The sequence below is a fragment of the Microtus oregoni genome, unplaced genomic scaffold (genome assembly GCF_018167655.1).
Source record: "Microtus oregoni isolate MIOR12 unplaced genomic scaffold, Mior012 000165F_ref0000029, whole genome shotgun sequence".
NCBI lineage: Eukaryota > Metazoa > Chordata > Mammalia > Rodentia > Cricetidae > Microtus > Microtus oregoni.
The window spans coordinates 478,423-503,633 of record NW_024544820.1 but is presented as its reverse complement, the minus strand read 5'-3'; the positions used below and the strand labels follow the sequence as shown (position 1 = coordinate 503,633).

Sequence of the window (25,211 nt, the reverse complement as noted above, 5' to 3'; positions counted from 1 at the left end):
CAGAGTACATTCTCGCGTCCATACTGCTGAAAGAACAGAATTCAGGTTTCTCTTCTGAAGGAAACAATGCATGATTAGTAATACAGGTGAATTTTTAACTTTGTTCTCTAACAACCTATGTATCGAGGCCACTGAATATTTGTTGGACTGAAAAGAGTCTAGTGAGGTTAAAAAAAACCACCTGGGTTAATTGAGTTATGTTTTTTTCAGCCATTTCATATGTTCCTTGCCTCTACAGTTTCCCAGATACATGCAAAATTCCTTTGTCCTCTTTTATCTTTTTTTTTCATACCAGCAGATTCCATTCCTGGTTTCTCCGAGTAGTGTGGGCCATGACTCCAGGCCATTTTCTCTGGATTTTACTGTTCATGAACTCCTTGTGGCTTCTACCAACTGATGGGGCCATTCGAGATTACTACCTGGCCATTGAAAATGTGACGTGGGACTATGCTCCCAAAGGAAGAAATGTCATCACAAACCAGCCTCTGAACGATGACATGTAGGTTTTATCTTATGTATTATTAGAAGTAGAGATAAAAGAGGATATTCTTGAGGCCAATAGGTAGTCTTTTGAGGGTACTTTCTCAGGGTATGATAACAGCCAGCTTCCAATCTCTTTGGACCATACATGCAACAACAGCTTTCATGGAAAGAAAGTTGGTTTGGGATCCAACATCCCATCCCAAGTTTGCTTTTCAACAATGAAACACTACAGCATTTTTAGATTTCTGAAGATAAGTCCATATTCCTTTTCGTTTAAAATGGGATTCATAATGCTCATCTATTAACAGTTGTTTGGTTTATCGTTTTAAAATGAAATGTATGCAGTATTTCTGAGACACGTGAAGTGGAACCATGCTCTTGTAGTCTGGTGGAGCTACCCAAATTCTAGATGTGTGAAAACATCTTATAAGCAAGGAGACAATAGTAACACATAGTTCATAGACAAGAGCTTTAGGGGAGATGCCATACTAGACACCTACAAATACATCATTCAATTCTGAAAAACCCCTAGGAAGTATGAATATTGTCAATATTGTGGTATGAGGATAGAACCCATGATCTTGAACCCTACCACAGAGCAACATGTAACTATCGGCAATCTTGATTTTATAGATGAGAAAACAGGCTCATGGAAGTCAAGTGATCAATCCAAATCCTATAGCCAGTAGATGGAGGTACTAGGATTCTAATCTCTATAAAGTAGATTCTGTTTTTACCACTGTACCCCTCACAGGATTAAACTTTTTTTTCTCTTTTCTTTTCTTTTCTTTTCTATTTTTCACTCCCTGCATCCTCTATCCTCTCTCTTTCTCTCATCTCCCTTCCCTCCTCTCTCTTTCTCATTTTTTTTTTCTGAGACAAGATCTTACTTTTACTATGCCAAAGGCTGTTCTGGAGCTCACTACATAACTCTTGCCATGTTTGAACTCACGACATTCGTCCAGCCTCAAGCTCTCAAACAATGGGAAGGTTGATCTGACATATTGGTTGATGCTTCAGCAAAAGTTAAAGACAGCGAATGAACGTATGGAAACATCTTTTACAATGGTGGTTCATCTTATCTCTCCGAAGCTCAGCAGTTTTCATCTTGCAGTACTCACAACTCAGCTTCTCTCTTTCTGGTTTGTAGTGCAGGCATCAATCCTAAGACCTCATATATTGTAGGCAAGTGTTTTACAACTGAGATCTATGACTAGCATAAGCTGTTGTTTGACTCAAGCCATTCATTCAACTTTGGCGTCATAACTCTTGTATTGAAATTCTTCTTAAAAGAGCAACCATTAGCCACTCATCTTAATAATTTGAAGTAATAGCTTCTGCAATTTCCCAGGTACTTCTCTAAAAATTCCTGAAGTTTTCAATTACTTTTTCCCCTCCACTTCCGAGATTCAAATCCAAGGTGTTGTACATGCTAACCACACATTTTAAGACCCCAGACATATAAATATAATTTTCTGTCACCACAACAACTTTGAAAGTCAGATCCTTCAATAATCTTCATTTGGAAGATGGTGAAATAATGTACATAGAAGCTAAGGTAGCCTGTTGAATGTTCCAATACTATGGAAATGGAGCAGCTGATATTTAATACAAAATACCTAAAGCCTATGGTCATAACCACTATGATATTCTGCCCTCTCTCTAGCTGCACAATGCTAAGGGTTGCATGAATGAGGAGTTGTCATTTAAAAAAAAGTCATTCTAGAGTCATTTGTCTACTTGTCAATGTACTCTTGTTTGCACCATGTAAAAGTGACTCTTTGTGTGTTGAAATTTGATCAGATTCCAGCATTTTCATATGACTCAACTTTCTACTTCACATGGCTTTTTCACAAGTGCAATCCAATTCCTCTTTTCTTTTGTCAGCGTTCTCTAGGAAAGAAGCTTCCAGTTGCTTGAAGATGGTAGAAAAGTTGTAATTCTGTCTTGCATTTTCTCAGAGTGGCTTCCAGCTTCCTAAAGTCTGGCAAAGACAGGATAGGGAGTAGTTACAAGAAGACTGTCTACAAGGAATACAGTGACGGCACATACACTATTGAAGTAGCCAAGCCTGCCTGGTTGGGCTTCCTAGGACCACTGTTACAGGCTGAGGTGGGGGATGTCATGCGAATCCACCTGAAGAACTTTGCAAGTCGGCCTTATACTATTCACCCTCATGGAGTTTTCTATGAGAAGGACTCAGAAGGTAAAGCACTCTACCTTTCCTCTCTTCCTTTCCCACAAAGTATCGCTTTTCCTTTACTGCCACCTGAGATAGAGGACTTTAAAACAAGAATTACCTTTCTCTCCATTTTCTTGGTCTTTTGAACAGAATGTTGGTCTGTGGCTGAGGATGGTTTAGAACTCATGATTCTCCTTCCTAAGTTTCCTGAGGGCTTCGATGCTATCATGCCCAGTCCAATATAGTTTTTTTTCTTACTTACTGTTTTGCCACAGCAAAACTTTATTTAGAGCGAACATGGCTGTGTACCGATACATACGCTGGGTAACTTGGACAAGACATTGCAATTCTCTGGGCTTGAGATTCTACATGAGGAGTATGATGACACACTCCCTGTTTTATTGCAAGGAACTCTTGGAATTCCATTTCTACTAAATATTTGAGTACGCTTTTGAAAGAAAAGTTCTGTGAAAGTAATGGAGTGCTATTCTGATTCCAGAAGCTTCCAGAAGATCTGTTATTTTTAAAGAGTATGTCCAGTTTATTCTTTAGCATCTTCTAACTGTCAAAGCACAATGGCTTAAAATAGATATTGTAGTTAGTGAGAAAATTAAAGAGGGAAGTCAGTAGCTCTGGTTTGGGATGAGGATGCACAGAGAAGGAACTCTTTTTTACTGTAAATAGGAAGGTAAATTAATATAGCCATCAAGTACCAATCTTCAACTCCTAAAATTAGAACTATGTTACTGCCCAGAAATCCCATTACTAGGTGTATGTCCAAAAGGAAAATGATAGCACCATGTTAAAGAGACATATATTCCCGTGATTATTGTAGAACTATGCACAACAGCGAGATTATATACTTATCCCAAATGTCCATATACAGATGAATGAACAAAGAAAATGGTATATAGAACTGAAGATATAAGGCATAATTTGCAAGGCCCTGGGTCCCATCCCCAGAGTTGCAAAAATAAATATGAATGTTATATATTATATATTATACTTGAATATGAAAATCACACACACACACACACACACATATATACATATATATGTGTGTGTGTGTGTGTGTGTATGTATCTGAATGGTATTCACCCTTAGAGAGAAATAAATATTTTGTTTTATTACAACATAGAATAACCTGGAAGGGCACTACATTGAGTGAACTACATCAGCTACAGGAAGATCAATACTATAGGATTTGATTATTTTTTGGAATCTAAAGTAGTTGTTATCATAGAAGTTGACATGAAAATAGCCATTACCAGAGGGGGTGGGGCAAAGAAAAGATAAGAATGGGGAAAGATTACTGAAAGTTTAATGTCACAAATAAAAGGAATAAATTATGGTGTTCTTAAGATATATGTAGCAATACACTTTGTAAATCATAAGGTAGTAAATAGTAATATGGTTATACATACCAAGGATTTCAGCACTTAGGAGGCAGAGGCAGGAGGAAATTGGATTCCAAAATACTTTGGGATGTCTGGTGAAACCCAGCATCAAACAACCAATGTTTGTTAGAAGAGATAGATTTTTTTTAATGTAAAGAAATAAAATTACTCACTGTTTTATATTCTCTAAAATGAGAAAATAAGCCCACTGGTCATGGCGTTACGTTAAAGTGTGACTGTGTGCTCTTTGTATTTCAAAGTGAGTGCATGAAATGAAGGACTTCCCTTACTCTCAGGTGGGGTCTCCTTATATACCCCAGGCTAGTGTTTTAACTAGAGACCCTCCAACTCCTGAGTGTTACTAGAACTAACTGTACTGCCAGGGGAGCTTGGAAGGAAGGTCTGCTTTTTTCTTTGCCTTCACATCATTTAAGTTAAACATGACTTTTTCTGACTATAGTTCTTTCCAAGTGATTTCTATATATCTCAAAACTCTTTTAATGAGTTTTACTTAATTTTAATATTTAAAAGTAAATTATCAAATTCAGACCCCCCTCCCCCAAACCCTCTCCTCCTGTATCTTCCCTGCCCTTGTAGCACTTTTCTCTCTTCGCAACTTTATGCACTCTTTTTCAGCCCTCCCTTAGTGCTGCCAGTATGTGCATGGGCAGCCTCACAAGGGCCACATCCAGCAGCAAATAAGGGAAAACTTCTTGATTTACTCCCCGCTTTGTGCTTGGAGTTTGCTTGGCTCAATCTTTTGCAGGTCGTGTGCATACAGTTCCTGCCATAAACTGTGGGTTTATGCATGCATCTTCCCTCTTAGACCCAGAAAATATCTCTAGAGTCATCAAAGCAGCTTCTTTTTGTAGTAGATGGCTATTAATACAGAGACCCACTACTGATCAATATGTAGAGTATTAAGAACTGAGGAATGTCCTAATTGGAATATCTATGTTGTGTCCCTTCTCCCAGGGCTCAGGAATGTGTAGGGAAGAGCGTGTAGAAAGATTTTTTAATAACAGAAGTAGTGCATAACTTATAGTTGCTTCTCTCTTTTGCCATGTGAGTACTGAGGTTTGGAAAACCATAGTACTGAACCTTAGACTTAACCTAAGTATCCCACATATTTTGGATTTCCCAACAAAATTTATTATCATTGTGTATGTGTATATGATATATGTGTCAGGGGGAGCATGTGAATGCCTCAGTATGCATGTTGAGAACAACTTTGTGGAGTTTGTTTATTCCTTCTGGCTTTACATGGATCCTTGGGATTGAACTCAGGCCACCAAGCTTGCTCTATAAGTTCCTATACCTGATGAGTGATCTCACTGATTAATGCCTTCTCTTTCATTCTATAACTGCTACAATCTTGCTCACCCTTGTACTAGACATGCACATTTTTGTTTTGCAGGCTCACTATATCCAGATGGTTCTTCTGGGTCTCTGAAAGCTGATGATTCTGTTCCCCCTGGAGGCTACCATGTATACAACTGGACTATTCCAGAAGGCCATGCACCCACTGATGCAGACCCAGCATGCCTCACTTGGATTTACCATTCTCATGTAGATGCTCCACGAGACATTGCAACTGGTCTCATTGGACCCCTTATCACCTGTAAAAGAGGTACTTACCCAAACAACCAGCCATAAGATGCAATGAGATAGTTAAATCAAGATCATATTGAGAAGCAACCTGAGTGATTCTCATTTATTAGCCTGTCAAACTCTCTTTCCTCTGCTGTGTCTATTTCATTACTTTTAAAAAACACTGACTAACCCAAGTGGTGGTGTTACACACCTTTAATTCCAGCACTTGAGAGACAGAGGCAGGGGGATCTCTGAGTTCGAGGCCAGCCTAGTCAAAAAGAGCTAGTTCCAGGACAGGCTCCAAAGCTACAGAGAAACCCTGTCCAAACCCTACCATCCCCTCTGCAAAAAAAAAAAAAAAAAAAAAAAAAAAAAAAAAAAACCACTCACCAAACTACTTTTCTGTTATTTCCTATTTCACTTTTAATATTCAAGTTAGTGATGATGGCAGCCAACTCACATTTGAGTAAGGTAACTAAGAAGAGCTTAGGTTGAATCAGATGGAAAATGCAGCCACCAGGATGCAGCTGCTTGATTTGAAATGGCTTATTCCCAAAGAGTAGTCAGGTCTGAAGACCAAGGGATCGAAGGAACTGGGTTAGGTTTAAGCACTAAGCAATAAGGGTGCTGGGAGGGAATTATTCTGGGACCTGTGTTTTCTTCCTTTATGTCACAGGTTCGTCTGGCAAGCTTTGAAATGAAAAGGAGCTCAGAAACCTTTTCTATTGTTGACAGACCTCTAGGGTCCTCTCCCCTCCTTTCTTATTTTTTTCTTATGAGAACCCCTCGTAACGTATTATGAAGGATAATTTCTTATGCTTGCCCAGGGACCCTGGATGGTAACTCCCCACCTCAGAGGAAGGATGTGGACCGTAATTTCTTCCTCCTCTTCAGCGTGATAGATGAGAACCTTAGCTGGTACCTCGAGGACAACATTGCTGCTTACTGTTCTGATCCCACCTCAGTGGACAAAGAAGATGAAGACTTTCAAGAAAGCAATAGGATGCATGGTGAGCCAGGAGGAAGTAGCTGCATTGTGACAATGGAGAATCTTATGTAGCGTGTCTGCTAGGCCTAGTATTTGTTGGGTTCATTCATATATGTTGTCCTTTTAATACTCACCAAGACCAAGAGTAGGTGGAAAGACCAGGGGTATGTGGATTTTCTTTTGTCTTTAAGATATCGAGGATCATATTATTATGGATCAAAAATGGCAAATTCAAATCTCATATCTGATCTCTCCAGTTATGCAGGCTGTACCCTTGCCATTAAGAATATCTTTCTCATAATGTAGAATAGACAGGATTATTGATTCTAAATCATACATGATATGCTTAGTCACCTAAATGAGTTGCCCACTGATATAGTAATTAATATTGCCTTGATTTTAAAAGGATGCAAGATGGCAGAATTATCTATTTTCTGGAGAAAAGCTACTATCTTCAAAGTATCTTCCTTATATTCTACTTTTGGCTTATATCTATTTTTTTTAAATTAGGGGAGAGCATGAATGCAGTTCTCCAAAAATTATGCCATCGAGTTTCCCATATTTGGGGAAATCACAGAGGTCAGCACATCTGGAATTCAATAGATAACTGGCTAATGTCTCTAAAGGAACTAGTTATATTGATTAAAGATAAATAAATGTACAGAGAACTGATTTTAGGAATAGAAATAGCCTGACTTTGTTTTTGTTAGTGAAGGAAATGATTTGCTGCTTTGGTTATGGGGATACACTCAAAGCCTTAAAGGAGCTGAAATCTTAGTGGAGAGATGTAAAGGAAGGATTAGGTAGTTAAAATGTATCTTGAGTTTGACAAAAATAGATTACAGCGGCCATGATAGTCAGGTAATGTAACAGCGTACTGTGGAAATTTCAGAAGGAAACTGGCTAGAAAAAAAAAGAATGGCTTAGAAAAAAAACATCTCACAGAACTTTGTCAGATCACTGGATTTAGAATATTGATTTTATTTACCTAATAGATCTGTAGTTCTTACATAAAAGTATCTTCAATTCTTTATGTCTTGGTTTTCTCAATTTTTTGATTTAGACTAATGATTATTTTTAACTGTAAATTTTAATGAAATAAGGCATATGTTCAGTGCAGTGTGCTCTTTAAAATTTCATTTGAACGTTATCTATTCTTTTTGTCAGATGGTAAGGCTTTTCCCATTTATCTGTATTTTCCTAATTTCTGAAATTTTCTTTTGCAGCAATCAATGGGTTTGTCTTTGGGAACTTACCAGAATTGAACATGTGTGCCCAGAAGCATGTAGCCTGGCACCTGTTTGGCATGGGCAATGAAATAGATGTCCACACAGCTTTCTTCCACGGACAGCTACTGACCGTCCGTGGACACCGCACTGATGTTGCTCACATTTTTCCAGCCACCTTTGTGACTGCTGAGATGGTGCCCCAGAAATCTGGAACCTGGTTAATTAGCTGTGAAGTGAACAGCCACTTGAAAAGTAAGGTCTAGTATTTCTCACCCTTGAAATACATGTAGTGTAGTTAATGGTCAGTAGGAAGTGGGGCTTCTAGCTTGGAGCCATCTGTCTTCCAGGCTTCTTGATGTACATAACTGGAATGAAGTCAGTTTTCTTGACTCTGCCATTAATGTGCTGGGTAAATTAAGAAACAATTTTTGGGTTTAATCTTCCTGTCTCAGTTAGGGTTTTATTGCTGTGAAGAAACATCATGACCACAGAGACTTTTTACAAAAGAAAACATTTAATTGGGGCCTGGCATAAATTCAGAGGTTTGGTTTAGTCCATTATCATCATGGTAGGAAACATGTTGGCATGCAGGCAGACATGGTGCTGTAGAGGTTGCTAAGTGTTCTACATTTCTATCCGCAGGCAGCAGGAAGTGACAGTCACTCAAAGCCCGGATTGAATATTAGTGACCCCCACACTCCCTCCAACAAAGTCACACCTGCTCCAACAAGGCTACACTTCCTAATAGTGCTACTTTCCTACAGGACTGTGGGGTCCATTTTTTATTCAGACTACCACACTCCACTCCCTGCCCCCCCATAGGCATATAACTATATCATAATGCAAAATGCATTTATTACAACTTCAAAAGTTCCTGTAGTCTGTAACAGTTTTATCCCTGAGAAAGTTCAATGTGCAGACTCTTCTGAGACTTCTGGTAATCTCTTAACTTTAATTGCCAGAAAATAAAAAGAAAAAAAAGCAGATCACATGCTTCTAACATATAATGGCACAGGATATACATTACCATTCCAAAACAGGGGAAGGGAGCATAGTGAGGAAATACTGGACCAGAGCAAGACTGAAATCTAGCTGGGCAAACTTTAAATTCTTCATCTCCATGTTCGATATCGAGTGTTCTTCAGATTTCCAGCTCCTTTCAGCTTTGATGACTGCCACACACTTGTCTCTCTTAGGCTCTTACCACTCCCTGTTAGCAGCTCTTCTTGGCAAGTATCCCACAACTCTGGCATCTTCAGCATCTTGAAGTTCCCAAGGCAATTCAGGCTTCATCTTCACAGCTTCACACAATGGCCTCTCTAGGCCTCCATGCAAGGATATCCTTGAATCACACCTGACCTCAGTGACTTTCCTTAGTCATGGAGTGTAGTAATATGGGGCGGCAGGGCTGCGTCCCCCACACCCTGCTGCCCACATGGCTAGCTTATGCCCCAAAATAATTACACAGACACTGTATTCTTTTAAGCACTGCTTGGCCCTTTAGCTCTAGCACTTACAGGCTAATTCTCACATCCTGATCAACCCATCTCTAATAATCTGTGAGAACCGGTCTTACCAGGAAGATTCTAGCCTAGTCCATCCTGGGTCGGAGCTTCATGCCGGGAGCGGGGCATGGCGTCTCTGCTGAGGCGTCTGCTCCCGAGAGAGCAGAGCTGTGGAGTCTCTGACCTCACTTCCTCTTCCTCCCAGTATCCTGTTCTGTTTTCTCCTCCCACCTATCTTCTAACCAATAAAATGGGCCAGGGCAGTTCCTTTATTAGCCAATGACCTTCCTCCATCATTTCCCCTTTTTCGGTTTAAACAAAAAAAAAAGGCTTTAACATAGCAAAATTACATATAACAAAACAGTTATCAAGTAAAAGTTACAACAATCCTTATCATAACTAAGGAAAACTATAACTATAACTAACTATTCTTAACTCCATCAAAGACTCCAGAAAGATACAATACTACCTAAGCAAACAAGAAAAAAGCAACTTTTAAAACTCTAGAAATGACAGAGACATCTCGCTGCCTGAACAGTCACCCAAAGTTCCTCTGTATCGTTGGGGCATCCATCTTCAGCCTTCAGGCCCATGGTATCCAGCAGACATTTCCATAAAGCAGGAAAATTCAAAGTCAGTTCGGTCACTATCTGTTGTGTCCTGCAGAATGTCTCGCAGACTCTTTCATGAATCAGGAACCCCGAAAGATCATCTCACCTTAGGCAAGTTCAGTAGTCCTCTCTCTGCGGGTTCTCTGTGTCCAGTTTATGCAGTAGTCCAGGCAAGAGCAGTTTCTTGCCCAAATGGCTATCAAACTCCATAAGGTGCCTCTTCGATGCCCATCTTCCTCTCGAAGTAGATTGGTGCTGCCAGGAGCAGAGTGTCTCATTGTCATGAAAAGTCCTCAGTTATTAAAACATTAAATGTCCTATTCTGTAATCTTTGAAAGACATGAAGAATGTCTATCTAAAATATATCTCTATATATCTAGAAAATCTAACTAACATGACTACAAGCTTTACTATTATCGATGATTATCCATTAACAACCTATATTTCTTAATTATACAGTTAACAAAATTGACCTTAAATCTCTATCAATAAAGCAAAATCTATGCTAATGTCAATTATTCATTTCTATATCATATCCACCTTTAAATATAAAGAACGTTTATAAACCATATTTGGGAACATGGGCGCAGTTTTTTCTCTCCAACCTGCTTCCTGCTGAATGGGGGCGTCGTTAATTAGGTCTTTCACGGTATAACCTGTGTGCTAGCTTCATCTCAGTTGGCAGTTGAGCGAAGCAATTTTCTGAAGGTGTTCACACCAACCCTTCAGGAGGGCGTGGTCCATCATACCAAATCGGAATAGAAGAAATGAACAGCGTCTCATCCTCTGTGAAAACAAAATAAGAAACTCCTTTCCAAAGTATCATATCCTTAGATACAAATTCAAAATATCTATGTTGGATTAGTTCAGCAGCATTTATAAACAAATATCTTTTAGTAGCTTTTGCTCTTTCCTCAGCATTCAAACAATTCAAAGAGAGCATAATAGCATACAGTATCAAAATTCTCTGTGTATTTTCCATCTTTGTGCAGCTGTGTTTTAACCTCTATTTTGTTTATTTTTACTTTTAACTCTTTGCTTTTTGAGACAGGTTCTCTGTATCTTTGATCTGAAGTAACTCTGTAGACCAGGCTGTCTTTGAACTCTCAGAGATCTGCCTGTCTCTTCCTCCCAGGCATTCGGGATTAAAGGTGTACACTGCTACACCTTGAACTCACAGAGATCTGTTTGTCTCTGCCTTCTAGGCACTGGGATTAAAGGCGTGTGTTACCACACACAACAACTCTCTTCCTTTTTTTGTTTTTTACTTTAAGAACTTCAACTTTTAGTCTGCATATATTTTTAACACACTTTAAACCATTTAAAAATTTTCTTTGTCTCTGAATCTCTCTTTACTGTATATCTCTCTTTTTCTGACCACATGAGTCTTTAATTTACCAAGTAATATCAGTAGGACTAAAGGCGTGGCTTTGCCAGCTAGATCCAGTCCATTCCTTAGCTTTCCAGCCTCATGGCGGATATACAGGCTGTAGCCATGTTTACTGCAACAACTGTATGGCATTTCAAGGTCCCTGCCAGCAAGTGAGCTACAACAGACAACACTCAAGTCCTCTCTCTCGGTAGCCGGCCCTCCTGCCTCAAACAGTCAGAGTTTGCCCTGGCAGGATGGCCCAGAAAGCCAGCATTTTTAAATGGTGCAGCTTTTTTCCTGCTACGGCTGAAAACCGAAAAGCATGCGTTCAGCTTTTCATCAACACCGTTTAAGTGTTTCGTGGCAGGACCTCTTAATGAGCTGCAGACTTTGCAGCTAAAGCTGAGTCGGGAAGCCTCTCTTAGATGAGGTGCTTGCTTGCCTCTGGCAAGCAGAGTAGACCCGAGAACACAGCGAGTCTAGTTGCCATCAAACAAATCGTAGCACTTTACTCCAAATGCTCTATTCAAAAGCTCTGTCTCCCACAGGAGCCAGACAGAGATCACAATGGCGGCACAGCCCAGGAAGTCGCGCTTTAAAATGACACAGCCTTTTTTCTGCTACTGTTGCTGAATCAGGAAATCTCTCTACAGCACGCCACCAACAAACAGCAAAAATCTGTGTTAAACTCTCTTGCCCTTATTTTTAAGCCTTCTCAGGTTTTTTAAGTGGGTTTAGTTGTTCACACGTCTGGGCGCCAAATGTAGTAATATGGGGCGGCAGGGCTGCGTCCCCCACACCCGGCCGCCCACATGGCTAGCTTATGCCCCAAAATAATTACACAGACACTGTATTCTTTTAAGCACTGCTTGGCCCTTTAGCTCTAGCACTTACAGGCTAATTCTCACATCCCGATCAACCCATCTCTAATAATCTGTGAGAACCGGTCTTACCGGGAAGATTCTAGCCTAGTCCATCCTGGGTCGGAGCTTCATGCCGGGAGCGGGGCATGGCGTCTCTGCTGAGGCGTCTGCTCCCGAGAGAGCAGAGCTGTGGAGTCTCTGACCTCACTTCCTCTTCCTCCCAGTATCCTGTTCTGTTTTCTCCTCCCACCTATCTTCTAACCAATAAAATGGGCCAGGGCAGTTCCTTTATTAGCCAATGACCTTCCTCCATCAATGGAGAAAGATTCCATAGTCCCTTTCTTCTGTCCTTGACTCTAAAGCCACAACCATGTGTCCAAAGCTGCAAAGTTCTGTTGCTCTCTGGGGCTAGAACATGAACCCCCTTTTCAATTACATCTTCACCAATTTTCGGTTTTGCCAGAATATCACAGGAATAGTCTCTCAACCATATACTAATATTCTTCTCCTCTGATACCGTTTGAGCCAGGCCCCCACAGTTCAAATCACCCTCAGTACCACAGCCCTCTGTGTTCCTATTAGGATGACCCCTTAAGTTCCACTTAATGAGTTCAACTGCTTTTCTAATCCAAAGTCCCAATGTCCACATCACTCGAAACACTCCGAGGCAGACTTTCTTTTTCTCTTCATTTATAAAAGTTGTGTGCAAGCCTAAAGCCTTATAGATAGCAATGCATAGTTGGCTTAAACTTGGGTCTCCTGATTTGAGTCTTTATGATGTAGCTGCACCATGGATCTTTTGCCAGGCTCTTGCATCAGGAAAAGTACCTGATTTGGAGATAGAGGTTAAGAAACTAGAAGAGGACTGGAGGAGACAAAACAAGGAAAAGTCCATTCTGAGTGGGAACCTTAGCAGTAGAAATGAAAAGATGTGTGTTTTTTTTTTTCTTCAGATGGCATGCAAGCTCTCTATAAGGTCGACTCTTGCTCCATGGACTCACCTGTGGAGCAACTCACAGGCAAAGTTCGTCAATACTTCATTGAGGCCCATGAGATTCAATGGGACTATGGCCCACGAGGGCGTGATGGTAGAACTGGGAAGAGTTTGCGAGAGCCAGGAAGGTAAGAGACAGAGGGATCCTGTATGTACTCCTGCCCAAACACTTGTTATATGCCTTCTTGAAATCTCTCTTTACTTGGAAGGTCACAATTGCCTAGATAGAATTGCCATTATCATTTAATTTCTTGTGGTTTTCTTGCTTGCAATATGTAGCAAGCCTTTTGCAAGGTTGCATCATATACTCAATTAATATTTCAATAGAATTTGAGGTTGTTACTGCTGAGTATGTGACCATGTTTAGCAGGGATCAGTGGGACCAGTTCCTCCTTAACTGATGTGACTTTTATTTATTTGTATCAATCATTTGACCCCTCGCTCCTCTCTTTGTTATTCTGTTCTGAAGAAAACAATTGAGCATGGATATTTAAAAACAAACACCCTGAAAAATATCAGAACAAAAAGAGACTGCTTGTGGAGAATCCCCGTCCATCCTTTTGTAGGAACTTCTCCAGTTTCCTCTCCTTTGAGTCACATTTACAACTGTTAGAGCAGACGGTTAGGTCTCAACTCAGTTGCCAGACCTTAAGTTTCCAATTTATCGGGTCATTCAGCAAGGCAGGTTCTTTCCCAGAGTACTTGGTAGATGACTAGGGCAAGGCATGGGAAGATACTTGGATACCATTCTTTCGGTAAGAAATGGATTGAATATAGAGAAACCTTAAAAGCTGACACTGGCCTTCTGGAGCACCATCTAAAAGCTCCATCTAGGTTTACCTACTTCCTGGTTTTTCATGTTAGAGTAAAGGATTTTTATTTTATTTTAATAATGATGGTTCTAATTATGTTTCTCTGGCTGGCCTTTAACTCCTGGGCTGAAGTGATCATCCCATTTCAGGTTCTGTACTAGCTAGGACTACATGCATCTGGGGCCTGAAAACATGCACTTGTGTATCCATCTAAAGATATTCTTGATAAATGAGAATAAAAGATAGGATATTATAATAGGAGACTACTTTTTCATTTCTTGGCCACCCAGACCCAAATAATCACACAAAGCTATATTAATTACAATACTGTTTGGTGTATGGCTCAGTTGTATGCCTAGCTAACTCTTCCATCTTAAATGAACCCATTTCTATTAATCTGTGTATTGCCACAAGGCTGTAGTTTACTGGCATCCTTCTTCTTCGGGCAGCTACATGACTTCTGCTTGACTCTGCCTCCTTTCTTTCTGTATCAGTTTAGTTTTTTCGCCTACCTATATTCTGCCCTGCCATAGGCCAATCCAGCTTCTTTATTAACCAATGGTCATATAAGATATTCATAGCATACAGAGAGGAATCCCAAGTCAGAATACCTGAGGATAATTTAGAATAGAAATAAAGGGGTATATTAGAGATTAGACTGGGTTGACTGGAGTGTAAATTGCAGCAGCTGGCTTGGAATTCTTTTACTCTACTTGCATAGAAATCACAGACAGGCAAGAAAATTTCAAATGCTAGGCTCTAGCATCTTTTGGTGTTTTTTTTTTCTCCAGTGTTTGACAGCAGCAAGTGATGGCAGCAGGCAGAGGGAAGCAACAGAAGCATCGCCCTCTTATATTGCAGTCTTTATGCTGGATTTAACAATGGGGTACTTAGTTTCACAAGAGTATATGGATTCTTGGATTTTTGCAACAGCGAAATTTATGTTTCTTACTCTGGAATCTGAAGCTCTTGACCCTGAAGATTTAGGAGCTCGTTGGAGCTCTATTGGTAACCAGGGACTAAAGAGTTTTCCTTCTGGCTCTTTTCAGCCTGCTCTTGCAGTCTTTCTGCTTTCACTCCCCGTCTTCTTTCCCAACTGGCTCCTTTCAAACCATTCATTAAGTTCTTCAGCTGTCATTGTTCTCTGCAAAAACTTGGGCTGTCAATCTATATATGCTGGAGTTATGATGCGCCTGGGGCACCTGCTGATGCTTGGGAGTCAGTGTTGTTCAGAAACTGGACATGGGGCATGGATTGGATCATTTAGGGATAGGGGATCTCCTCACTTAAAGCAGAATCCTTGCTGATTTATAGGAACCTATGGGAATTGGCAGCTATTCTGCAGCTGTTATATTGCCACTGCTGTGTGGGTTCAGGCCTTTGAGTACTGCCGCTGTGCAGATGTGAGGCCTCCACATATGCCATTTCTTCAGCTCTCAAATGGCATTTCCTAGTGCTCTGGACTGGGAATTCTGGCCCTGGGCTCCTAAACTAGGTACTGTTTGCAAGCAGTTCTATTTGGAACTCTGCCTAGAAATACGGCACCAACTTCTGCACTGCCTTCAAGCCTGCCAGTTCTTCAGCTATGAAGCAGCAATGAAAGCAGCAACAGTTTGTATTTGGAAGCCTGGGGCTAGGAAACGCATGCTGGGATGGTCTACAGGGACTCAGTAACAGATCAGAAGCAATATTGGAAGTAAAGGTGGTCCTGGGCAATGCTGTGTCTGTACAGTGCTCACAGGCGGCACTGGATGGTATTGCATTCAAGCTGTACCGTGTAGATTCTTCAGCTGTCAATCATTAATCTGAGATCAAGTTACTGTTGAAGGTAAGAACTTGTTCAACTACCAAACAACCAGACAGTACATGGGTTAGCATGGGGCCTATGGTATCAATGTTTATCTCAAGGAATACAAACTTGTTTGTTTAGACTACTGCCACTACCAGCTCTTCACGTTAGTTCAGACCATACAAGAAAAGAATAGGTAAAAAGACCACTTGAGAGCAAGGTTTACTGGAGCCAGTGCTACAATATAGACGAGAAAGCACAGTATAGTGTCTTCTAGCTGCCTTTCTGAGTAAGCCTAGGCTGCCTGATTCTCTAGTTTGAGAAGGGTTATTTGGATCAAATCATAGTAATTTGATTTGTCAATCTCAACCATTCATTTTTACAACAATCCCAGTCAGTTAGGCTGTAGTTTAGATCAGTCATAGTACTGCCCCGCCCCACGGAAAGGGTTACCCATTTGACTAAGGTGGAAATGTTTTATCAAGACATCTGATTGCAAAAAGTCTGGCACAAACTACTTCAGACAGTTTTGGCTAGAACAGTACCTCCAGGAGCCAAGACAATCAAGCAGTTGTAATCTTTGTTTCTCAAGGCAGCCGTAGTTGGTGCCGCTACAAGTCGAATCTGGCTGCCTGTTAGACTGATACTCCCTTTTCCTGTGGCACCTCAGGCAGTAAGGCGTTGAATAGTTGCTAATTAGAAAGTCATTCCGAATGTTTTGGCTTGTTTATTGGAAAATAAATATCAGAAGGAATCACAGTATAAATTTATAGAACATATTGTCAGTAATAGCAGTGGCCTTTCTTTTACATTTTGCGTTTTGATTTTTCCTTACAGGAAAAATGTTAGGTACATGACTCCAACCTTGTTCTTCCCCAACCTCCCTCTTCTCAAACTTCCCCCTCCAGTTATTATCATTTATTTCTGTGAACAATTAATTCCATTTATTCCTGATTCTACTTTTCTGACATATATGCATGTAATTTTAAGTGACTATAAAATCTAGGAACCACAGATGATAGAAAATATATGATATATGTTTTTGTTGAAGTAGCTTAATTTGATTAATATGATTATCTCTGGCTGAATAAATTTTTCTGCAATTAGTATAACTTTATTCTGTATTATGGCTGTAAAAATTCCATACAAAGCATATTTTTCTTATCAATTTCTGTGTTTTTGGGCACATGAGTAGGTTCCATAGCTTAGCTATTGTGTATAATGCTTCAGTACACACTGATGAGCAAGTATCTCTGTGATATGCTGTTTTATAGTCCTTTGTGTAAATACCCAGCCATGGTGCGCCTGGGCTATATAATAGATCTATTTCTATGTGATGATGTTTTCTTCCTTCCTTCCTTCCTTCCTTCCTTCCTTCCTTCCTTCCTTCCTTCCTTCCTTCCTTCCTTCCTTTCCTTTCCTTTCCTTTTCTTTTTTTCTTTTTTTTTTTTGTGAGAATCCTCCATACTGATTTCCATATTGACTTGACTGGTTTACATTCCAACCTACAGTGTTTAAAAGTTTCCTTATGTCCACACCCGAGTCAACATTTATTGTTACTTCTTGTCTTGATGACTGATATTCTACCAGAGGTAAGATGGAAACTCAGTGTAGTTTTGAATTATATTTCAGAGATGATTGACAAGAGTATCTTTTATATGTGTATATTGGTCATTTGTATTCGTCTTTTAAGGACTGTTTGTTCAGGTTTTGGGTAGATGGCTCAACTGGGAATAGGGTTTGCTCTGAAAACATGAGGACTTGATTTGAATCCCTGTCACCTTCATGAAAAGCTGGACATAGCTACCCATGCTTATAAAGCCCAACAATGGGGAGTAGAGACAGGTGGATCCCAAAAGCCATCCAGCCTAGTAAAGGGGCAAGCGAGATACTATCTCAAGGCAGTAAGGTGAGAGAACAAGAGAGGAAGACACTCCTCCTCTGGACTTTTTATGTACACACATGGGCAATGCGCTTACATACTTCTATGCAAGCCTTGTATGCACATACGACACAACACATACAAAAGAGTTTTTTTTTTAAAAAAAGAACTTGTCTCTTCATCGTATTACCTCATTTATTGATGGGGCTGCCTGACATTTCAGTGTTTTATGGGAGTTTGGAGTTTATTATAGATATTACTCTCTGTCAAACATCCGCTAGCAAAGACTCTCTCCCATCTTGCAGGGTTTATCTTCACTTGGTTATCTGTTTCTATTGCTGCACCAAATTTTTCTGTTTAATTTCATGTGTTTTCATTTCTCAGTGTCAGCCTTATTTTCTGAATTACTCCGGTCCTCAGAAAGCCATTATCTGTGGCTACCCAGCTTTATTATTTTCCTTTCTTTACCCTCTAGCAGTTCAGCAATTCAGGTCTTCCATTAAGATCTTTGATCCGTTTGGAGTTGATTTTTGTGCAGGGTGAGAAATAGAAATCTAATTTCAAACCTCTACATGTGAACCTCCAATTTTGCTAGCACTATTTGTTGAAAAGTCTGTCTTTTCTACAGCATGTAGTTGTGACAACTTTGTTAAAATTCAGGGTGCTGTAACTGAGTGGGTGGGCTTCTATGAGCGTCTTTGACTGCTCCATTTATCTACACGCCAGTATTTGTTGCAGTTTATTTTTATGGCTGGATGGTTATTTTCAATTTGTTTTTACCTTTTGAAATTATAATATAATCACCTCATTTCCCTTCCTTTTCCTCCCTGTAAATCCTCCCTCATACCTGTCCCTGTGCTTTCAAATTCATGTTTTGAAATTATTGTTATTACTATAGGCTTGTATTGTAACTTGCAGTCAGTTATGGTGAATACCTCTAGTATTATTGTGTGAGTGTGTATGTGTTGAGCATTGCTTTGATGGATCTAGGATCATTCATACTTTCAAAGAAATTTTAAGATTTTTTTTTCTGTATCTGTGCAGGTGACAAAATTTTGATGTCCACTCCATTGAATCTTTAAGTTGTCCTTGGTAGCAAAACCATTTTCCTAGTACTCATTCCTCCTGTTCATGAACATGTGATTTCTTTCCATCTTCTAAAGTCCTGTTCAATTTCTTCAGTGAGTGTTTAAAAGTTTCCATTGTAGAAGTTGTTTTTCTTTCTTGGTTACATTTATTTCAAAGTAATTTTGGAGGCAATTTTGGATAGGATTGCTTTCCTGATTTCTTTTTTGGCATATTTACTGTTGGTGTATAGGTAAACTAGGGATTTTTATGTGTTAATTTGCATATATTGAAGCATCACTGTATCCTTGGAATAAAGTCAAGTTGATCATGGTAATGACATATTTGGTATATTCATGAATTTCATTTGTATGTATTAAGAAATATGGCATCTATGCTTATCAATGAGATTACTATATACTATATATATGTGTGTGTGTGTTCGTGCTTTTATCTGGTTTGGCTATTAGAGAAATACTGATTTTGTCTACAGAGTTTGATAGCGTTCCTTTCTTTAAGTAGCAGTTGCTTTTTTTTAAAACAAACAAACAAACAAGCAACCAGATTTCCAGATTGTTTCACATGTGCCTAGTGCCTAGTGAGAGTGCTCTATTTGGAGAATGGTCCGTGGTAGTTGTGCATTTGGTTTTGAATGAATGGCTCTTGTTCAGCACACAACAACTAAGAAGAAAAGAGTAACAAACCATAAGCAGAAGAAAGATGGTGGAGCATCAGATCAGACATATATACCATCCAACAGAAACTGACTGCGTAAACCCTAGCAACCAAAACAGTCAGATGGAGCCTCTGACCAGTAAATAGGTTCCCAGGTCAAGGTCTCTTTAGTGAGACCTTGAATTAGTTGCTCCCAGTTTTTATATCATGTTATATTTTAATATCATAGGATAAGCAGTAGCTGAATCTTTTGCTTTAGGAAGGTACTTGGGAATAATTTGTCTCCTAGCTACATTCAAGGACATGACGTTTTGACTCTAACAATTTGCTCTCCTTCTGTTCTCAAGGGCATGGTATTTTCAATCCTGTCATGTTTTGCTGTTCTCATTGAACTTTCTCACAAGCTGGGAGACCAACTTGTCCCTGGATAAGTGGTCTTGGAAGATACTTTTAAGAAAAACCTGCTTGGGTCAGAAACGGGAGGGGCAAACCCCACCTCCGGAGCCAAGTTTTTCAATGAGCTTAAAGAAGATGTGGCAATTTCCTAATAATATGTATCCCATAAAGAGACAGTCCCTTCATTTGTCTAGAGAAATTTGGAGTATATGTGGGGTAAAGATGGCTTTATGAGGGCAGGATCCATGGGGGCATAGGGAAGTTCTTGAGGGTCTCTCGTGCTGAGAAGGCTAGATTCTGCTGCTCCTTCCCCCTGTCTGCCTGCCTAGGACTTGGAGATTATGTTAGTGAGGTTTTTTTTTTTTTTAAGCATTTAGAATCTAAGGACATTTTGACTATATTTCTGGCAAACCAAGGTTAGGCATCCAGAGGCACAAGTTCCGGTGATAATAGGTGATAATAGGGTGACATTTTCAGAGACTTCATTCATGACAAGATAAGGACCACAGGGGTTCTTTGCTAGATGTTCAGGCAGAAGCAGATAACAAGCTTTTGGACCTCCTAGGAAGAAAAGATCCAATGAGCTAGTGGATGATCTCTTTAAAAATGTCAAGAAATACAGACATGGAACTGTGGAGCAACTGGTCATGCTCCCTAAAGAGAGCAGTAAATGGCCATTATTGCTGTGCGTGGCTATTCCCCTGGGGCAGCACCAGAGAGTCCACCTGTGTTGAGGAGAAAGGTACCAGCCTTCCAGCCTAGATCTTCTGCTGCGGCTCTGAAACAAAATCCACTTATCATGTAAAAATAGTGACCTCAGAAGTTACCAAAGGAATAAAAGTTATCAGGAACCATCCAGTGCCCACTTTCTGGAGACTGTCTAGAGAGGAGGTGCCAAGTAAAATTGGATGTAGAAGACTATTGGTACAGGACTTTGGGAAGTCCGAGATAATCCTCAGAAACTCTACTGAATCCTCAGAAACTGGGGAGCAGAATATCCTCTCATATGCCTCAGTGCTGAATATCAGCCTTCCAGTGATGCAAACAGAAAAAAAAAAAACAGGGCGTAGTGAACTCTTCTAAACTAGTCAGGGAGTCAGAGTTGACCACGAATATCCAAGTTTGGCTAGCTGATTGTGGGAGGTGGTGGCGGAAGTTTAACAACATATGAACAGTAATACCCAAGTCTTCTTTGTAGATTCTTGGTCAGCCATGCTGCCTTCAGCTTTGTTCTCATGACTACCCTCTCTGACAAAAGTGACTCTGAAGGAAGCCAACCTGTGTGATATGGTCATCATGCAGCGCTGCAGCAGTTAGCTCCACCTCTTTGCTCCACTCTCACCTTTCGGCTGGGTTCCCAACAGGCCAGCAGCTATGCCCTGTGAAGATCATAATTTCTGCAGCCCGTGTAAAGCTGGCAGTAAAATGTCCTATGCTCTCAGCAGCCCTGGGCTCTTAGACTTTGGACATTGACTTTCTCTTTTGTTGCATTTCTTAGCTTTTCTTGATAATCAGTGGACTCCAAAGGGGAAAAAGTGAACATAAAAAAAAGATGAAGCAAAGTAAAAGAACAGATGCAGTCTGTGTAACTCTGGAGAACTGAACGAGTCTCAGGATATGGAACTTAGAAGCAGTCACAGTTCACCTTTCTTATAAATAACAAGTCCGATTATTATATACTATAGTAATTTCTCTGAAAATAAGGTCTTTGTCTTTGGAAACGTTCAAGCAGAAGCTGTATACCACTTAATAGTGCTGTCACCAGAGAAGGTGCCTTTACTGCTCAGAATTTATCTAGGTGGTTCAAGAGGATCTACAAGTTTGTGTGCTGGAAGATGAGGTGGGAGTCTATTTGATACTCACTGAGTTCATAATATAACATTTCTCCTCTTACATGTCAGTGGCCCAGATAAGTACTTCCAGAAGAGCTCTAGCCGAATCGGAGGTACTTACTGGAAAGTTCGATATGAAGCCTTCCAAGATGAGACATTCCAGGAAAGGGTACATCAAGAGGAAGAAACACATCTTGGAATATTGGGTGAGGAATCTCTAACTCTAAGACTTCATGAACTGAGGCAAGAAGAAGTGAGGAGAACTTATAGCATGACCCTGGTGATGACGCAAGTGAAGACTGTGGGAAAATATCCCCCAAATTGAGTCCCAAGAAATAAATGTTTGTAAAATGTGTCCCATATTTGAGTACATTTAAAAAAACAATATGTTTTAATCATAGTCAAATAGAATTTTTTTTCCGTGAGACTTCTGCAACATTACATTATTTTTGTTTATGACAGATGTTCAAGATGGAAATGAAAATTATATATCATTTCTCAAACTTTCAGCAATAAAATATTTTGGTAACATCCTCTATTACCACTGTGGTACAGATTATACTCTGTGAACGGCCTCTGGAGAGGTATTCTTAGCCGGGCGGTGGTGGTGCACGCCTTTAATCCCAGCACTCGGAAGGCAGAGGCAGGCGGATCTCTGTGAGTTCGAGACCAGCCTGGTCTACAGAGCTAGTTCCAGGACAGGCTCCAAAGCCACAGAGAAACCCTGTCTCGAAAAGCCAAAAAAAAAAGAGGTATTCTTGAGAAACTATATAAAGGTAGTAGGACTATCCAGAATCCTGAGAGTCTAGAGCCAGAAGAATACTATCACTACATAGAGACATATTCGTTATTATTATCAATAAAGAACTAGACTTGCTGTTTGATTGTTGAGACTCTATCTAGACGGTCCAACGCACAGAATGAATACAGTATATGAAGGTCAGATGTGATTTAATCACTTCATGGAACCAAGAAATCAAAGAGATTGGGTGGGAAAAAAATTGGAAATAATATAATATTCCAGGGACATTTGTGTGCAGTTGATTCTGGATTGAAAAGGAAAAATGGGCACTACATTTGTTGAACTGGGAACTGTAAGGAGAAAATGTCCCTAGAGAAGAGAGGTATTGGTGTGTGTGAAGGAGTTTTGTTGGCCAGTTTTCTGTATATATACCCAGCTGTTCAGTTATGAAAACTGTGTGGAAATTGAGCTAGAAAACCAAGCTAGAAGGTTTAACCTTGGAATAGAGTCAGTTTAAACAGTCAGGCCATTGTTTGATATTCTTGAAAGTGATCCCAGGCAGGTTGGAAGTGATAATGAATATCAAAGCACACAGAAGTCCAGAAGTTTGGCCTAGACTACCTACTTTTAGGTCTGTATTCTCTTTGCTTAGAATTTGGTTAAGATATTGGTGAGCTCAGACCTTAGATGGAATCTCCTAGGAAATATGGGAGAACAGAGAATAAATTCAGGACTAATCAAATTGGATCTGACTGTAGTGTAGAACAAAGCCATGACCTTAAGTTCTGGCTCTGTAATTGCTATTTGAATTTTTATAGGCTAACGCTTCTTCCCTGCAATGATTTCATCTGTAAAATGGAGGTAATAAGCCCTCCTATTATACCTTAGAGTAATATGTGAGAATCACCAGAGATAATAGATTTAATAGTGCTTTTATTATTATAAATAACATGATGCTTAAAATAGATTATTTTAAAAGGGAAACATTCTCTATCTTGTGTTTATTCCATTACATTGTTTTTTTCGCCCTACCCTTTTGTTTCCACCCTTCATCTTTGTTTTCATTCTCATGGTCTCTATTTTCTTATTTTTCCAGGACCAGTGATAAGGGCTGAAGTAGGTGATACCATCCAGGTAGTCTTCTACAACCGTGCGTCCAAGCCATTCAGCATGCAGCCCCACGGTGTCTTTTATGAGAAAGACTATGAGGGGACCGTGTACAATGATGGTGAGCTAGAAGGGTTTCTGATAATGTAGGCTGCATGTGGCTCCAGATATAAAAATAAACAAAGAATTAGGAGAAAGAGCAAAGTCTGTGGTCATATGAACGCATGAATGATGGAGCAGTGAAGCAGAGACCACCCCATTAATAATAAAAAACTTCTTAAAAGGTATTTTTAGAAATGATTCCTGACAATACAGTCTTGTATTTTCAGGCACATGTATAGCTTAGAGATAGAATTTATGTCCCACGTGGGCAAAGTCAGAGTTGTAGTCTCAGGAACAAAGTAAAAATATACTTAAATATATTCTTGTTACAAAGTGTACACATCATGAACTTTTGGAAAGCATAAGTATAAAAAATTAAAAAGCAATCATCATTCATATGCAAACTGTCACGAACATTTTATAGGCCTTTTAATATTTTCTGTAATTATAATGTATACTTAAGAAATGGGATGATATGATTTGAACAGTTTTTCATTCTACTATTCTCTATACTATATCTGTCTACAATCATAATATATATATTATATATTAAATATAATATATAATATATATTATATTAATGACAGTGTAACACTCCTTGATAGTTTGTTTCTTTATCTTCTATTGCTTAGGCATATAACTTTTTTAGTAGTTGTAAGTATTGTGGTTATTTAAATAGTAACATATAAATGTGTATATCCTAGCTTTATTGTTTGGAGGGTGTTACATCTCATGACAGAGTCCTACAACTGAGATTACTACCCTGAAACTAACTTCTTATTTACTCTGATGATATTTTCATGTGCTCATTCTGAGATGAACATGTCAAAAGCACTGGACACATAAATGTCAAAGTTGTAAACGAATATAAAAGAACTTTCCATAAGGCATTCAGGACTTGTTCTTTTACGAAGCCAATATTGTGAAGAAGTGGACAGAGTTATATAGGTAAAAACCAAATGCAAACTTCTACTGATCCTTGATATAAGAACAGTTTGAAGAAACATTCAAAATTCAGCTATGAGGACGAACACATAGCACCAGTACTTCAGAGGCTGTCAGGATGTTTCCACCTATGAAACAAGACCCTCTCTCAAAAAGCACAACAAGCTTGATGTGGTGGCTCACGGTTATCATCACAGCAGTTGGGAAGCAGAAGAGGATTGCCAAGAAGGGTGAAGCCAACCTGGGCTACTACTTAGTTCTAGGCTAACCTGTGTTACCTAGCAAAAATTCTGTCACAAGAAACTTTGTAAAAATGAAACAAACGGAAATTTTGGGGAAAACTTAAGAAGTTTGGACACAGAGTTGTCCTTGAATGATATTAGGAAATTTCTTAGCTGTGATAATACTGTTCTGTTAACACAAAAGGAAAGTTTTTTTTTTTTTTTTTTGATTTTCGAGACAGGGTTTCTCTGTAGCTTTTTGGTTCCTGTCCTGGAACTAGCTCTTGTAGACCAGGCTGGCCTCGAACTCACAGAGATCCGCCTGCCTCTGCCTCCTGAGTGCTGGGATTAAAGGCGTGTGCCACTACTGCCCGGCTAGGAAATTTTTAAGATTTCTTTTGTCCTCATTTTTATTAGCTCTTTGAG

General features: G+C 39.6%; 1 protein-coding gene across 13 annotated transcripts in view; it reads left to right on the top strand.

The window, feature by feature from the left end:
* Window positions 1–25,211, top strand: part of LOC121445202 (hephaestin) — an 87,914-nt gene that overhangs the window by 6,947 nt on the left and 55,756 nt on the right. For 6 of the 13 annotated variants that reach the window (XM_041647216.1, XM_041647223.1, XM_041647219.1 and 3 more), the window contains 8 exons: window positions 299–499; window positions 2,445–2,689; window positions 5,480–5,692; window positions 6,483–6,665; window positions 7,870–8,124; window positions 13,177–13,345; window positions 21,738–21,874; window positions 23,507–23,638. In XM_041647216.1, the coding sequence (XP_041503150.1) occupies window positions 299–499; window positions 2,445–2,689; window positions 5,480–5,692; window positions 6,483–6,665; window positions 7,870–8,124; window positions 13,177–13,345; window positions 21,738–21,874; window positions 23,507–23,638 (1,535 nt within the window). Of the gene's footprint in view, window positions 1–44; window positions 87–295; window positions 500–2,444; window positions 2,690–5,479; window positions 5,693–6,482; window positions 6,666–7,869; window positions 8,125–13,176; window positions 13,346–21,737; window positions 21,875–23,506; window positions 23,639–25,211 lie in introns of those variants that run through there. The other 7 variants (XM_041647215.1, XM_041647212.1, XM_041647214.1 and 4 more) reach the window with 2 other exon arrangements.